A 17,102-nucleotide genomic window follows, 5' to 3' on the forward strand; every position below is an offset into this window, starting at 1 on the left:
CGGCCGTGCCTCCACACCTGCTCTGGGAAGCGCTCGGGAGCCTTCTCCCCACCGCCCTCCGAAGGCAGGAGTCCCCTGCTCTCCTCCCTCCCCGTGGGTGTTCAACGGGCTCTCTGGGACACGCACCAGTTTGGTGCACGACCCCATGTCCTGACCCGTGTCCAGACCTGGGGAGAACTCAACGAATCTCCCACGTTTTCCCAAATCACGTTGTTTCCTTAATGTTGTCGCCACATTTTCCTTTTAGAGATAGAATACGAGGCAGAAGAATATGTGACAGAAGCAGCAGAGATGCTCTCTGACTGAGTCCCACATTGTGTAGGAGACGTTGTATCCCTTCTAGACCTCAAACCACCCAACTCACAGGTGTTTACCTGAAGCCATGGCAACTGGGGACCCGGCTGTGTGCCGAGTATCACCACAGGATGGGAAGCAGAGAAACAAGCCCCCGATGGAGGACACGGCCGCTCCAGAGAAGGCAACGAGCACATCAAATGCCACAAAGACGTTAGATCCACGTCAGTTAAAACCCAATAGCATTGAGACAGAAAGAATCACAACTGTCTTGGATGAGACGATTGCCAAGCTGGAGCTGAGCAGTTTAATCCAACATATTATCAACAGTCTGGATGTATTTGCCGATATGCTGGGACCGGAGATCACAAACAAGCTGATGGAGCACCAAAAGCTTTCAAATGAAATTGAGCACCTGCTCGCCAGCTCTGAGGAAGGGGACACCGTGATTGCTGAGGAGCAACGGGGCTGTGTCTGCTTGCTAGAGCAGCGCTTCAGCCGTTCTGTTAGAGACATCCTGAGGCTCTTGCTGGCCAACCCTTCGCTTTGCCGGGCTCTGAAACAGGAGTCCTGCGTGAGAGAGTCACCAGCTGAAGAGTTTATCAAAGCCTTTGGGGAGTTCAGGAATTTAATGCTTGAGAGACTCCTGACTAGTCCCAAGGAAGAGGAAGAACGGATCCGGTTCATGCAAGACATCTCCCTGCGGGTTAAGAAAACCTCCGAAACGGTCAGGGTTTTAAAGGCAGAAGTGGCAGCAGCGATACAGACTAGAGAGGAGGAGGTATGATGTTGTGGGACTGTGTTTCCAACAAAGCGTTACTGAAGCAAAACTTTGGTCGGCTATAAAACAATCCCTTCCCTGCAGACCTTAAAGAGGAGGTTTCAGAAATTATTTCTAAACTAGATCCAGAATTTAAAGATACTATTTTCATTGTAAAATAGAATGAAAAATGCTTATTGCATTCTACATTTTTTTAAACTTGAATTCGGCTCCATTTTAACCTGTTTTCACTGGTGAACTTGAATGACACAAGTCACTGAGTTTAAAAAGGAGCTGCAGGACAGGCACAAATTGCTGCGGCAGCGTTTTGGCAGCGCCGCAGTGTCAGCTGCCAGCACGAGGCTCCGCTCGCTGCTGAGGAAATGACAAAAAGTCATCCCAGGCAGAGAATGCTCTGATTAAAATCCATTTTTAATATCTGTTCTGCCTTCGCTCTTGCTTAATGTTTCTGTGACTTCTGACTCCGTAATACTGGCTGCCGTAGAGCATTTGTGATTAATAAGCGATTATACAAAGTGTTCGTTTTTCCAGCAAAGGCCACTGAGGTGCAGCTAACCCAGTGGGCATTTCCCAGGCTGTGTCTGTGGGCGCGTGGGCTGTGCCAGCATCCAGCCCCGGCCTCCTGACAAGCAGCCCTTTGTTCTACACGTACGCTTCTCTCTCCTTTCTGCGAGAGGGCTCGCAGGGGACGCGTTTGCCATGCGCTGGCTGCGCTGAATGGTGCTAACGGGGACAAGGGGCTGCTCTCCCCACTCCCTCCGCCCCTCGGAGATCCGTCACTTGAGGCGTTTGAGACTTTTCTGTGCCGTTTGGCAGCTTGTCCAGGGCATCGTGAATGGATCTGGTCCCAGCTGAGGATTTCTCTCGCCGCCAGCGCACTGAGCTGCATTGCCAGGACAGTCACTCTGAGCCGAATCCAAACCCGACGGAGACACAGGCGTGGTTCCAGTGGCTCTAATTTTGGCTTTTCCTCAGGTGGCACTGCCATCTAGTCTCTGTATGGCTTGTTCATTCTCCACCTTCATTCACAGGCTGACAAAGGAGCAGCAGGGGAGGGTTTTCCCAAGCACCTTGTGTAAATCTAACGCTATTCCCTCAGCCAGCAGGTCCCTGTCACTACCCAAGGGCTGGGGTCTCTCTTTTGATCTCCTCCACCTTTGCAAGGGCTTCTTACTATTCCTGCGCACCTTATGCCTCACCAGCACTTCTCAATGGTATTTCTTTCTCTTATTTTCTGAGTCTAGATTGACAAGAGGGTCAATATGGTCCAAGACCTCAAAACCAGCATGCAAAATCTGACTGAAGACAGCAAGGCCAACATCCAGCAGATCGAGCAGGAAGGAAAAAGGCAGCAAGAAGAGGAGCTGGAAGTCTTCCAGGCCAGGTCTGCCAGGCTAGAGGAGGAGGCTCAGGAGCTGGAGGCACAAGTTGATGCACTTATAGTGGAGCATCGAGCATCAGAGCTGGCTCTCAGAAAGGTAAACAGGAGGCGAGATCTAGAACCAGAGATTTAAAGCCCTTTGTGGTGCTGTCAGGTCTGGCTGCTGCCTGCTGCAGGTAATGACTTGGTTCCTGCTGTAACAGCTGCTGGCAGGATGCACATGCTGGTTGTCAGCGTCCCTGCTCCGTCCTCGCGCTCCGCTGATTCCAGCGAGCGCAGCCCCGCAGCGACGGTGGGGAAGGCGCCTGCGCGCGGGTCCTGGTCCTGCCTGCGGGCTCAGCTCCAAAAACCCCTCACCCAGCGCTGGGACTGCACGCCCGAGAGCTTGTGCTGCAGTCAGAGCGCAGAGCCGCAAGGCTACAGCGAGATAGGCACGGCCTGTGTTGGGAAGGGATTTGGTGTGGGCGAAGCAGAGCAAACAGTATTGTCTGTATATAAAGCCAGCTTTTAGAGCTGATTGTCGTATCCAAGGTTGAGCGCAGCTGATCTTGCGATCTTCCTGCTCTCTCTGGCACTTTGTGAAGACACAAGCCAAGGATTTGGGTTGAATGAGAGGGAAATGGGGTTTATCACAGTGTGAGCAGGTACAGGAGGAGAGAGGAGCAGCGGGCAGGCTCAGGCACCAACAGCTCTGCCCTGAGCTCACCCTGCTGGGACACAGGGCACAGAGAACACAGAACTGGAAAAAGAGCATTTTCCCCCCTCATTTTGCTCCTACTTGGCATTTATTTCCCGCAGGGCAGGACGCACACACGGGTAAGGGGGCACTGCATGACGTAAAGCAAAGCGCCAGTGTGGCCAGGCACTGAGAAAGCACCAAATGCAAGTTAGAGCTGCAGTACAAAACCCCAAATCCACCCAATTACACCCCTTTGACGGAGGGGCTTTATCGGGCGGTTTCCTCCGAGGCTGCAGGCCCGGCAGAGCTTGTTGAGCTCATCCTAAGGCTCAGGCAGGCGGAGATTTACTGACCACAGAGGTCACCTCTCCCGCTCCTCCGCGTGTGCGCTGGCCCTGGGTGGCCCCAGGCTGTTCTTGTGGTCCAGAGAGCAGAGGTCTGAGCTCACGGTGGCTCTGGGGACACCCTGGGTCAGTGTCACACAGGAAATCCTGTGGCACTTGTGCTGATCTTCCTCCTGATGATTCCACAGAGCACTCACATGGCAGCTTGGGGTAAACTGCCTGTAGCGGGTTATACTGCAGTATAGCCACTGTTAAACTGTTGTACAGCTAGAAATATCTCTTTGGTTTAAAAGGCTCCATCTTTTGGGTACTTCCTGTCCCGCTTTCAAGTTTAGAGGTCCTCTATTCCTTCTATTTTAGAGTGGTTGCCCCAGCTTGTAGATGACTTGCCACATTCCATCAGACGTGTTCATTTCCTACCACAGAACACACTTCTCAGACGCGTTTCAACCCTCAGCCCTCTCCCAGTGTCATGTTGTAAATGAAATAAGGCCCTTTTGGCCTTGGGGAACGTCCCATGGGACTCCCCAAACCAGGGCAAAATAAAGATGTGTCAGCTGAAGGAAGCTTGCCATAGGGAGGAGGTGTTACACGCACATATAATGGTGCTGGGGCTCAAAGCTGCACTGTTCTCTAGCTCTGGCTACTTTTTACCAGGCTGCGGGTGCCTGCAAGGAACCTCTTGTCTTGTGTTTCAGAGAATCTGCAGAGCAGAGATGGAAATTGCGAACTGGGTCCACAAATACGATGCAGACATGGCAGAAAAACAGGTAAAGTGCTTTGCTCTCCCATGAGGCGCTATGTACAGGTAGATTCCTGTCCAAAGGGCTCTCACACAGCAAGTGAGGGGCAGTTTTCCATCCATAAGAAGTAGAGGCTTTAGAGGGAAAGTGAACTTTGTCCTGCCTCGAGTTCAGTTGTTCGCTGCTGCTTTCACTTTTTCTGAAGTTACATCCACTGCTAAGTCCCACGGTATTTGGGGACAAGTGAGTGGCCACATTCATCAGACAGGCCCACCTGATGCTAAAGAGCAGGTTGTTCAGTTTTGATTCAATCCCGTTGCCCCTGTCTGGTGTCCAAATCACACTCCTGCTCCTGCTGGTTCCCTTGAGAGGCTGAGAAACCGAACAGCCCATGTCCTGCTGCCTTGGCATCCAGCCTCACCACAATGGGCTGGAACCACATCAACAGCCCCAGCCCCGCTTGCTTTCCTCTTCTTGCCCTATTTATGGGAAGGGTAAGAGCTGCCGGATCACTCACAAAGCAGAATGTAGGGAGCTGGCTCCTAATTGTAAGAATTCTCCCCACCCACCTTGTGAGGTGTTCAACAATGTGATTATTTGGGTTTTGTCTGCTGGGTGGCTGGAGCTCCACATCAGATTTGGGGCAGACACACATCTGTGTTGCTGGTTCCCCTAATCTCCCACCCCCGTGTGGGTTCTTCAAAGGCATTAGGAAAGGGATAAACTGCCGCCGAGCTGGCAAGTGCAGTAACACCCTTAAACCCACCTGTCCCTGGGCTTTTCCCGGCTGATGCGGTCTGGCTCTTCCTGTGCTCCCAACAACAGCTTTTCAGCTGGGCTTGGGCCACTCACCTGAACAGCTTCTTAGCAAGGTGTTAGCTTAGGCTCAGCCTTACCCCAACACAGCGACACAGCCTTTTGCTCAGAGCACAGGCAGGAGGGGCTCTGACCCACGTGTGTTACTGCTCTGGATTCCCAGCCCGGGGAGGATGCCGTCTGTGACACAGGGAGAGCTGGAGAGTATTTTTCAGAGGGGCAGGAAGGCACCAGGACCTGGTGCCTCGTGAAATCCCCTGGGTACTGGGCACATGGCTCTGAAAGACTCAGCTCAGCTCCCAGTCCTGGTTCTGCCTGGACTCGGGGTGGGTTTAGGAAGCCTTTCCTAGGGATGGACAGGGAGGAGCTGCTGGATGCCCTCAGGATTGCTGTACTTGCTCTCTGCTGTCTTGCCAGGCCGAGTATGAGGAGGTTGAAGCTGCTTACAATGAGGAGAAGGCCCAGCTGGCCCGTCTGACAGAGAAGCGCGATCTGCTTCTTCAAGAGTATTCCCAGATTCAGGAGGAGCGCAGGAGACTTAAGGAGAAGGAGGAGGAGGCTTTGAAGGAGTTGAACATCAAGACTCGAGCTGCTACCTGCATCCAGGCCTACTGGAAAGGCTACTTGGTCCGGTCCCTCTACAGTTCCAAGAAGAAGAAGAAGGGCAAGGGCAAGGGCAAGGAAAAGGGCAAGAAGACCAAGAAATAAAGCATCAGTTTTTTTTATTTATCCGCCTGGCAAAGCTACTGGCTCTGCTGGGGCTGAGCTCTTCCAGATACAGGCATTGGATTTGAGAGAGCATTTGCATTAAGGCTCAAGCTCACAGAATCCCAGAATGTCAGGGGTTGAAGGGACCTGGAAAGCTCATCCAGTGCAATCCCCCCATGGAGCAGGAACACCCAGATGAGGTTACACAGGAAGGTGTCCAGGCGGGTTGGAATGTCTGCACAGAAGGAGACTCCACAACCTCCCTGGGCAGCCTGGGCCAGGCTCTGACACCCTCACCGGGAACAAGTTGCTTCTCATATTAAAGTGGAACCTCCTGTGTTCCAGTTTGCACCCATTGCCCCTTGTCCTGTCACTGGTTGTCACCCAGAAGAGCCTGGCTCCATCCTCCTGACACTCCCCCTTTCCATCTTGATCCCCAGGAATGAGTCCCCCCTCAGTCTCCTCTTGTCCAGCTCCAGAGCCCCAGCTCCCTCAGCCTTTCCTCCCACGGGAGATGCTCCACTCCCTCCAGCATCTTGGTGGCTGCGCTGGACTCTCTCCAGCAGTTCCCTGTCCTGCTGGAACTGAGGGGCCACAACTGGACACAAGATTCCAGGTGTGGTCTCCCCAGGGCAGAGCAGAGGGGCAGGAGAACCTCTCTGACCTACTGACCACCCCCTTCTAACCCACCCCAGGTCCCATTGGCTTCCTGGCCACAAGGGCCCAGTGCTGGCTCATGGTCACCCTGCTGTCCCCAAGACCCCCAGGTCCCTTTCCGCTACACTGCTCTCTAACAGGTCATTCCCCAACTTATACCGGAACCTGCGGTTGTTCCTGCCCAGATTCAAGACTCTACACTTACCCTTGTTATATTTCATTAAATTTTTCCCCGCCCAGCTCTCCAGCCTGTCCAGGTCTCTGATGGCAGCACAGCTTCCAGTGTCACCCACTCCTCCCAGCTTGGTGTCACCAGCAAACTTGCTGACAGTCACTCTATTTCCTCATCCAAATCATTGATGAATATATTGAATAGTACTGGTCCCAGCACTGCCCCCTGAGGCACTGCACTGGATACAGGTCTCAACTGGACTCTGCCCCATTGACCACGACTCTCTGGCTTCTTCCTTTCAGCCAGTTCTCAGTCCACCTCACTACCCGATCATCCAGACCACACTCCCTCGGTTTAGCTGTGAGGATGCTGTGGAAGACTGTGTGAAATGCTTTACTGAAGTCAAGGTAGATCACATCCACTGCTTTGCCATCATCTGTCCACCTGGTTATGTCCTCATAAAAGGCAATGAGGTTGGTCAAGCACGACTTCCCCTTGGTGAAGCCATGTTGACTGCCCCAGTGACTGTCTTATCCCTGATATGCCTTGAGATGGCACCAAGGAGAAGTCGTTCCATCAGTTTCCCAGGGATGGAGGTGAGGCTGACCGGTCTAGAGTTACCTGGGTCCTCCTTCTTGCCCTTTTTGAAGACTGGAGTGACATTTGCTTCTCCCCAGTCCTCAAGCTGTCCAGGACTGCAGCTGCCAGTGTATATTGAAGCAGTGGTGTGAAGACACATCTCATCATTCAGGTTTGGCTCTGTCTCCTCTGCAAGGAGGAGGATGTCTCCTGGTGAAGGGCCAGGAATGCAGGTTCATGCCCTGTCACCTGCATGAGTGTCTCGCTCATGTCTGGTGTGTCAGGGCCTCATTCTGCTCTTACCAAAGGTGGCAGTAAAGTCATTCCTGGGGGCAGGATGAGGCCCTGCACCTGACAGCATTTATCCTCCTGTGGATTTGAGAGCCCGTGTCCCTTTCTACAGGAGGCAGCTGCAGCACCGTTGCTTATTGCTGACAGGAGGGACACAAGTACTGAGTGGGCATTGCCCCGGCAGGTTGCATTTTTGGGCAGGGTGGGATGTGGCACAGCTCAGCCTGTGCCCTGCTCCCGATCCTACAGCTCGCTCCCTAAGCCAAGCAGCAAACAGAGCCTTGCTTAACGTTGATCCCTGTCTTGCCAGGACGCTCTCCTCCAGATCCTCTGGTGTCTAATGCCCCGAGAGCAGCTGCAGCCTTTCCCCTTCACAGGGCCATGAGTCAAGTGTTTCTGTTCCCTCCTTGGCTTCGCATTTTCAGTAGCCATGTGGCAACTTCATGCCAGGGAGCTCTTTCCTGCTCTGCCTGCCTGGGCTGAAATTGGACACAGATACAGCCACACACAGCACACCACCTCTTATTTGTTTCAATTTCCTGGGAAACTGGGCTGTTACATGTTACCATAAAGGTCCGCGAATCACCTTTCACATATTCTTCGCATTTAATAAGGCTGAGAGCAAACAGCATTTTGGATCATAGAGTCATAGAATCACAGGATGGTTTGTGCTGAAGGGCCCTCCCAGCTCCCCCAGTGCCCCCCCTGCCATGACAGGGACATCTGCACCAGCTCAGGTTGCTCAGAGCCCCGTCCAGCCTGGCCTGGGATGTCTCCAGGGATGGTTCAGCCACCACCTCTCTGGCCAACCTGGGCCAGGTTCTCACCACCCTCAGGCCAACAATTTCTTCCTTAATTCTAATCTAAATCTCCCCTCTTCCAGTTTAAAACCATCACCCCTTGTCCTGTCGCAACAGGCCCTTGTTGAAAAGTCTGTCCCCATCTCTCTTATCAGCCCCTTTTAAGTCCGGAAAGGCCACACTAAGGTCTCCCCGGAGCTTCTCTTCTCCAGCTGAACACCCCAGCTCTCTCAGCCTGTCCCCCAGCAGAGCTGTTCCAGCCTTGGGTCATTCCTGTGGCTCCTCTGGCCCCTCTCCAGCAGCTCCATATCTGTCCTAATTCCTAGATCCAGACTCCCAGGGACATTTTCTCACTCCCAATTTCCAAGGCCCTTCCTCTCAGCCTCGACTGAGCTCACTGTGAGGGGGAGATCCCACAGCAGCGCCCCAAGCACCCAACACAGGACCTGACACATTTGTCCTTGCCTTTGTATTTGGTTACAAGTCATAGGGTTGGTGTAATGTGCCTGTAGCACCCTGGGTACAAATGGCAGGAGTTTTGCCATCTGTGTCCAACCCATTTCTTGCTGGGGAGTCACAGGGATAAGGTGCAGGGTGAGCTGAGGCCCCTCTCTCTCTGGGGATGTGGCTTCACCTGTCTGCAGCCACAAGAGATGCCAGGATCCATGGAGACATTCAGATGTTGGTACCATTGGGGGTTGTTTGGGGTGTATTTACATCAAGAGGGACGTTTCATCTCTCAGGAGGCTTCAGGTCACAAACACCAACAGCTTTAGAGTTCCTGGCAAGAGAAGGTTTTTGGTTAGAGGATGTCAGGAAGTGCTTGGTGGTGAGGATCTCCCTGGATTGCTGCCTGTTCTCCCCTGGCAGGGACCGTGTCTCCATTTCCCCAGGAACAAGTGCCAGGAGCAGAGGAAACGGCCTCAAGTTGCGCCAGGGGAGGTTGAGGTTGGATGTGGGAACAATTTCTTCCCCAAAGGGCTGTGGGGCATTGGAACAGGCTGCCCAGGGCAGTGCTGGAGTCACCATCCCTGGAGGGTTGGACAGACGGACATGAGGTTCTCAGGACATGGGGCAGTGCCAGGGGTGGGTTATGGTTGGACTCAATGATCTTGAGTGTCTCTTCCAACCAAAATTATTCTATGTCGGGGTGTTGCAAGGGCTTTGGACACTGATTTTGATGTCTCACAGTTTGTCTAAAAGCTCCAGATGTTGCCTCCAGAAGTCAAAGCCTATCTGGAGAGTCTGGGTGACAGACTGAGAACACCCTGTGGTGGGAAAACACCAGCATTTGGAGTCCAAGGTGCTCTCAGACTGTTTCCAGATGCAGGATTTGCCCTTCTGAGCTGCCTCAGTGTCTGCTGGTGCTCGTGGCTGAGGGGCTCTTGGGGAGCCTCTTTAGAATGGGGGGAAGCGCTCAGTGAGCTTCAGTCGGGCAGAGCAGCTTCTTTCTTCACCCAAGGAGCTGCCTGGTGTGGATCCTCAGGCTCGGAGCCAAGGGTGCTCACCGGGCATGTCCCCGGGGCGGGTGTGGGGGCCGGGGGAGCCCCATCGCGCACCCCTCAGCCCCGGCCAGGCTGCCGGGGGCTCTGGCTCAGGCTGCCCCTCCGGCAGGGCTGCACGTGCAGGTGATGGGGAGCAGTAATGCGATCAGGGGATCAGGGCAGATTAGGGAGATCAGAAGAAGGCGATCCGGGCGCTGGGAAGGTGGATGCGGGGATGCCGGGCAGGGCGGCAGCTGCCACAGGTGCCACGGTGGAGGGGGATCCCCACAGTCGTGACCCAGCTCGTCACACCGAGGCTGGGGGGTCAGGGTGTCTCCTCCTGGCCGGGCAGGCGGCCCAGGGGGGGTTTGGGGTGAGCTGTGATCCTGGCCGGTGCTGCCGCCCTCGCACTGCTCACCGAACAGGCTCACGGCCTTGTTTGCCGGCTGGTTTGCATTCTTGCCCAGGTCAGCCTCCTCCTAAAACACCACTAAGATTGGTTTTTTTCAGTGTTTTTAGAGAGGGGCAATAGGGCAATGGCACAACCGGGGCAGGCTGTGCGGCTCCGCAGGCTGCGTCTAAAACCCCCCCAGCTTTCTTGAGCCTCCTTCAAGACTTCGCCGAGGCACCAGCTGCTTGCTGACCAGTTGTGGCCCCTCAGTTCCAGAAGGACAGGGAACTGCTGGAGAGAGTCATCGAGTCATCGAGTCCACCTCTTCGCCCACCCCTGGCACTGCCCCATGTCCTGAGAACCTCATGTCCGTCTGTCCAGCCCTCCAGGGATGGTGACTCCAGCACTGCCCTGGGCAGCCTGTTCCAATGCCCCACAGCCCTTTGGGGAAGAAATTGTTCCCACATCCAACCTCAACCTCCCCTGGCGCCACTTGAGCTCACGCTTCTGCCATCCAGCTCCCAGCCCGGGGCTCACGGGCTCCTTGCTCAGCACAGCCAGCTCAGCACCTCCAGCCTTCCCCTCTCTTACCCCTTTTAAAAGTCAGTTTGCTCAGAGCTTCCAATAACCCCACCACACTTGTCTCTTCAGCAAACTCCTTAGGGTAAGAACTCATCGGTTTCTGTGTTTGGGCAGAGAAGATGTGGAGGCGTTGGTGGTTTGATCAGCCCCAGCCCCCGCCGTGGGGAGCCCCGTGGGCTCCTCCTGCCTTCTCCTGGTCCACAGGCTGCTCGGGAGGGCAACAAAGATGCTGCAGGGAGTGGAGCATCTCCCGTGTGAGGAAAGGCTGAGGGAGCTGGGGCTCTGGAGCTGGACAAGAGGAGACTGAGGGGGGACTCATTCCTGGGGATCAATATGGGAAGGGGGAGTGTCAGGAGGATGGAGCCAGGCTCTTCTGGGTGACAACCAGTGACAGGACAAGGGGCAATGGGTGCAAACTGGAACACAAGAGGTTCCACTGAAAGATGAGAAGAAACTTGTTCCCGGTGAGGGTGGCAGAGCCTGGCCCAGGCTGCCCAGGGGGGTTGTGGAGTCTCCTTCTGTGCAGACATTCCAACCCGCCTGGACACCTTCCTGTGTAACCTCATGTGGGTGTTCCTGCTCCATGGGGGGATTGCACTGGATGAGCTTTCCAGGTCCCTTCCAACCCCTGACATTCTGTGATTCTGTGATTCTGTAACCGGCTGTACATGAATGTCAGCGCACTGAGGCCACGGCGGCTGCGGGGCCGCGAAATGGCGGCGGGGGCCAAAATGGCGGGAGCGAGGGGGGGGACGGGCTGTTCCCGCCCCGCCGCCAGGGGGCGCCCGCGCCGCGCCGCCGCCTCACGTGCCTCTCCCCCCTTCTCTCCCCGCCCCCGCGTCACGTGGTCACGTCCCGCCCCCCGCGGTCCCGGCGGGAGCAGCCGGCGGAACGGGCCGCGCCGCGGGGTCTATGGGGAAAGCGGCCGCGCTGTGCGGCGGCGGCACCGGCAGCACCCGCGGGCTGGTGTCTCTCCTCAGCGCCGTCCCCTGCCTGGCCTGCCACGAGCTGCCGGCCATGAGCGGGGAGCCGGGGGGCCGGGGCGGCGGGGGAGCGGCGGGGGGGCCGCCCGCCGCCCCGGGCTCCGACACGTACAAGGGCTGGCTCTTCAAGTGGACCAACTACCTGAAGGGCTACCAGCGCCGCTGGTTCGTGCTCAGCAATGGGCTGCTCAGCTACTACAGGTACCGGCGAGGGGAGCCGGGGGGACGGGCCGGTGCCGGTGCCGGTGCCGGTACCGCCGGGCCCGGGCAGGTGCGGCCGGTGGCGGGGGCTGACGCGGCGGGGAGCGCTTTGCAGAACGAAATCCTCTTCCTTTGGCTGAGTTTGGGGTTTATCTGTCCCCCCCGCCCCTGTTTGAAAGCGGTGCTCGGGGTTCGGTGTGTTGGCGCCCGCGGGGCCGCCCCCTCCAGCCCGGCCCTGCGGCAGCTCCCGCCGCCGGTACCGCAGCCTCTCACAGCACCACCGGCCCTTTTTCCCCGAAAATCGATTTGTTTTTGTAACCGGCTTCTGCTGCTTTTTCTTTGTCGGGCAGGAGACCGGGGGCTGGACACATTGCCCGTTCCCGGGAGGTGCGGCTGGTGCGGTCGTGCCCGGGGAGAGGGAAGAAGTTCAGCCCTCACCGGGGACTCGAAGCCCTTTTCTTGCTGCCGAACGCGGTGGTTCTGACCCAACCAGGCTGTAGTTTCAGCGGGGAGGGGATCGGACACGGCGGGCGGTGATGACAATGATCTGGTGCTGTCTTAGGGTCTCTTGTGTGTCTTGTATCAGCTGAGTGGTAACGGTATAAACATATGGGTGTTGTAGCATTTTGGTGCTTTTATCCTTTAGGAAGCGTAGTGTTTATTGTTGTCGCTTGGATGACAAGTGCTCCGTCACCTTGAGAATTGTGCGGTAAATATTGGCTGTATTTCAGAACGTGAAGGCGATCCTGAGTGTTAGAGCTTTATAAAACAACATGTATTTAAGGTACCAAACCCTACGAGCGCGGATTTCTCCATCAAGGCTGCACAAAAGCTGACACAAAGTTCATCCTCTGGTTTCCCCTGAGGCAGATCCCTCAGCTTCTGCTGCCTGCCGGGTGTTCCTATCCTATAAATCCTCCAGCTCTAAAGAGGGATCTGCAACCAGGTCCTGGGGTTGATCACAGCAGCTCACAGCTCAGCAGTTCAGTCATATCTTTATCTGTGTGGAGTTGTTTAAAAAAACCCGCCGAAAACTCAAACAAAAACGCTCCGTTGAAAACATTCCCAAGAATATATCTACCTGTCAAAAATTCAGCTAATTTACTGATCCTTTCTGGAACGCTCATGCTCGTCAGTCCAGATCTGCACCAGCAGAGCTACGTGGCTTGAAAAGGTTGTTGAAGTTCAATGCTCCACTTGTAACCGTGTCAGAATATTTTTTCTGTGTCGGTGCCAAGTCTGTCATGCGCAAACAAGTGGTTTTCTTCCATTATTTTAGATCGGAGTAACTAGGTTTATTTTAAGACAGTTTGATCTCTTTTAGGCTGAAACAACAAACAGAAGCACCCAAAGAAATTATTCCGAGCGGCATGTGAACGGGTTGAAAGTGCGTTACTTTGTGGGGCTTTCAGACCTGCAGCGGCTGCCTGGGAACAGCGGTGCCGAAGGGGGGTGTGCGTTTTTGGCAGGGCTGCTTTAGTCACCCCCAACTGCCCCATCTTCCTTTCATCGCCGGGCTCGACGAGGGCTGAGTTAGTTTGATTGTGGGTCAGGAGTACAAAAGTATAGCACAGAACACGTGGGAGGGTTTTTCATAAATGGAAAATAACCCCACGTACTCTTCCAAACCGACGCTCTGAAATAGCGGCCGTGCCGCCCCATCCAGTGTCGGCTCAACTTGCTGCTGGCAGAGCGTTCTATGGGAGAATCCAGGTGAAACGGCGTTTTTAAGTTAATATGACTTCTGGCTAATTGACGGGAGCGCTGGAGCTCTGGGTATCGGGTGGTGCGTTTTCCATGACCCCTTCTACGGGCAGCTGGGCTGTTGGGTCTTTTCTACACAGACACCATAAGAAATAACCTCTGTAAAGGTGTCCTGCAGTCCTGTGAGCCTCGTGTCTCTGTTTCTGCTGGGGCTCGCTCCCATCCCAGCTCCGAAGGTGCGTGCCAGAATCTTCTTTCTGCGCCCCTGCTGCTTTGCAGGTTAAACGGTGCCCTTGCAGGTGAATTGCTGTGCGCTCCGTGGCTTTTGATGCCTTTGTAACTTGGGTTTGGGAGGTGGTTTCACTGCCATGCAGCCGGGATGATTTAGCCTGATAGAAACTTCATTTCGCTTGTGAACCAGCTGTCATCTTAATAGGAAAAACTGCACCGGGACGCCCAAGTGGCCTCTTTGTGTGTATTGATTTAGTTCCGCATTGAAGCTTTTTGGTTTCATCCTGCTGCTCGCTGTTTAGTTTACTTTTAAAAAAGCCCGTCGCATTGCTGGGTGGTGATTGCGGGTGGGTGTTTTGTTTGTAGAGCGGAGCTCTTATGATGTTCCGTGGCCCGGCGGGAGCTCCGGTCGGGATGGCACGCGGGGGTCCCGGGACACCCACATGCGACGCCCCTTTTCCGCCAGGTTGATTTCCCAGGGACAGTTTGCTGAGTTAAAGCTTCTCATTAGAGTATTCTTCCCCAATGGTGTATTTAAAAGCCTCCTGTGCCTTTCCAACGTTTATGAAGACATCAAGCATTCCTGCTGGTGACGCTTCCCTGCACGACATGTGCTTTTGGTTCGTGTTCCCTGCTCTGAGCCTCTGGGAAATTGCATCAGCTGAGAGATTGCTGAAGGTTTCCTCTGCAGGGAGGCCTGTGGATTTAGGAACTTCCAGGGGTTGCACAGAGAGATAATTGGACCATTTGAATGATGCTTGGCTGTCCCTCTTAGGTTATTTCTAGTTTTTACTTCTTTGGCTGACATGGAGATCTGCAGCCCAAAGGTGGTGCCGGTGTTGGAAGCAGTTTGAGCAGGGCACAGCGAGTCTGCTTGGCTCGCTAGTGATCAAAACTCTCTTTCTAAACTCCTCTGGCAGGCTGCCACAGAGAGATTTATCATTATCTATAATTAGCGTGTCTCTACAGGAGAATCTAATCACCTTGAACAGGTAAGTGTTTTCAAGGAGATTAGAGAGGATCTTCAAGTAAGTATTAATTAACTAAAGATGGGCTTTGCCTCTCGTGACCGGTGCTGTAGGAGTGTGTTGTGTTCTCCAGGCAGGTTTCTTGTGTTGAGAAGAGCTGGAGTTCTGCGCTCTCCGCTCTGCAGGGTTGGTCCATGGCCCCTTATCATTATATATATGGGGTGGGTGTCTGAAGAACCATCGGCAGAACTTTGTGTGCTCGCAGGACGCAGTCGCTAAAGCGGTGACAAGTGGAGAAGGGAAAAGCGCTTCGTGCTGTGTGCGTTTTGGTCCTGGCTGTGAGGCACGAGGCTCTTTGTGGTGAGAACCCGCAGCGCTGGGTCTGTGCCAGCTGCCCTGTCCTGCCGGGTGCAGGGTGGGCAGCCCCTGCCCTGGAAAACCCTTTCCCAGAGCAGCGTTCTTCACTGGCTCTGTACATCCAGCGGTTAATTCTCTGTTAGCTCTGTAAAGCCCTGAATACAACCCCGAGGGGCTTTATCCTGCTTCTTGTGGCCAGGAAGCCAATGGTACCTGGGGTGGGTTAGAAGGGGGTGGTCAGTAGGTCAGAGAGGTTCTCCTGCCCCTCTGCTCTGCCCTGGGGAGACCACACCTGGAATCTTGTGTCCAGTTGTGGCCCCTCCGTTCCAGCAGGACAGGGAACTGCTGGAGAGTCCAGCGCAGCCACCAAGATGCTGGAGGGAGTGGAGCATCTCCCGTGTGAGGAAAGGCTGAGGGAGCTGGGGCTCTGGAGCTGGACAAGAGGAGACTGAGGGGGGACTCATTCCTGGGGATCAATATGGAAAGGGTGTCAGGAGGATGGAGCCAGGCTCTTCTGGGTCACAACCAATGGTAGGACAAGGGGCAATGGGTGCAAACTGGAACACAGGAGGTTCCACATGAATTGGAGAAGAAACTTGTTCCTGGTGAGGGTGGCAGAGCCTGGCCCAGGCTGCCCAGGGAGGTTGTGGAGTCTCCTTCTGTGCAGACATTCCAACCCGCCTGGACACCTTCCTGTGTAACCTCATCTGGGTGTTCCTGCTCCATGGGGGGATTGCACTGGATGAGCTTTCCAGGTCCCTTCCAACCCCTCACACTCTGGAATTCTTGCACTGAGGCTCCAGCTGGAAAATGAGGTGGTAAATTCAGACAGGAGCTTGAAAACTGGGGCTGATATTAGAGCTGTGGAGGAGTTTAGGGCCCTGGGACCTCTGCTTGAGCACCCAGTGAGGTTGCTCAGGACCTTGAGCGGCTGAGGTTTGAGTATCTCTGAGGTGTGAGGGAAAGGAGGTGAAGCTGTATGAGCAGCAGCTGCAGTCACTGAGTTTGTTCACCTTGGAGAACAGGAGACTGAGGGGAGATCTCGTCATGGTCTACAGCTTCATTAGCAGGGGAGCAGGAGGGGCAGGGCTGAGCTCTTCTCTGTGACAGTGACAGAACCCAGGGAATGGCAGGAGATGTACCAGGGAGGGTCAGTGGGACATGAGGAAAAGGTTCTTCACCCGGAGGTGCTGGACACTGAACAGGCTCCCCAGGGAGGTGTCACGGCCCCAGCCTGACAGTGTTCAAGAAGAGACTGGACAACGTCCTCAGACACACGGGGTGACCTGTGGGGTGTCCTGTGCAGGGACAGGGGTTGGAACCGATGATCTGTGTGGGTCCTTCCAACCCAGCACGTTCTGTGATTCTATGAGATGACGCAGCTTCTCTGGCCCCTATTCAGTGCTCGACCAGCCTCGGGGGAGAATGTTTCCTTATATTCAGCTTGTACCTCATAAAGTGAGGAGAGAGGGGTAGTCCAAGAATGATTTGGCCTCAAGTTGCGCCAGGGGAGGTTGAGGTTGGATGTGGGGAACAATTTCTTCCCAAAGGGCTGTGGGGCATTGGAACAGGCTGCCCAGGGCAGTGCTGGAGTCACCATCCCTGGAGGGGTTTAAAGGGCATTTAGACGAGGTACTTAGGGACACGCGTTAGTGCCAGAGTTGAGTTATGGTTGGACTCGATGATCCTGAGAGTCTCTTCCAACCGAAATGATTCTATGATTTAATAATGGCTTGTCCCTCCGCAGACACAGGAGTAGCTGAATGTCCTTGACTCTTTGTCACCCTTGGGCTGTCGGAACACGCAGGTTTTGAGGACAGCCCTGCAACCGCATGGTGACTTTGAGCTGCTTGTTTTTAAACATCGCTTTAATGACTTGTGTTCCCAGTCATCTTGTTTTCACACAGCACTCCCTTTATCCATATGGCGCTTTGCTGTTGATCATTGTTCATCGTT

At 54.7% G+C, this 17,102-nt stretch overlaps 2 protein-coding genes across 2 annotated transcripts in view; both read left to right on the top strand.

The window, feature by feature from the left end:
* Nucleotides 1-382: 382 nt before the first annotated feature.
* Nucleotides 383-5,746, top strand: DRC10 (dynein regulatory complex subunit 10; the record flags this gene model as incomplete). The annotated part of the gene is made up of 4 exons (XM_082066478.1): nt 383-1,075; nt 2,320-2,553; nt 4,178-4,249; nt 5,456-5,746. 4 exons carry the CDS (start codon nt 383-385, stop codon nt 5,744-5,746), a joined length of 1,290 nt encoding a protein of 429 aa, XP_081922604.1.
* Nucleotides 5,747-11,570: 5,824 nt separating this feature from the next.
* Nucleotides 11,571-17,102, top strand: part of OSBP2 (oxysterol binding protein 2) — a 132,284-nt gene continuing 126,752 nt past the window's right edge. Inside the window, exon 1 of the mRNA XM_082065980.1 lies at nt 11,571-11,886. Within this exon, the coding sequence (XP_081922106.1) occupies nt 11,615-11,886 (272 nt within the window). The 5' untranslated portion in view covers nt 11,571-11,614. The remainder of the gene's footprint in view (nt 11,887-17,102) is intronic.

Source organism: Streptopelia decaocto (genome assembly GCF_964273445.1).
Source record: "Streptopelia decaocto genome assembly, chromosome: 15".
Taxonomy (NCBI): Eukaryota; Metazoa; Chordata; class Aves; order Columbiformes; family Columbidae; genus Streptopelia; species Streptopelia decaocto.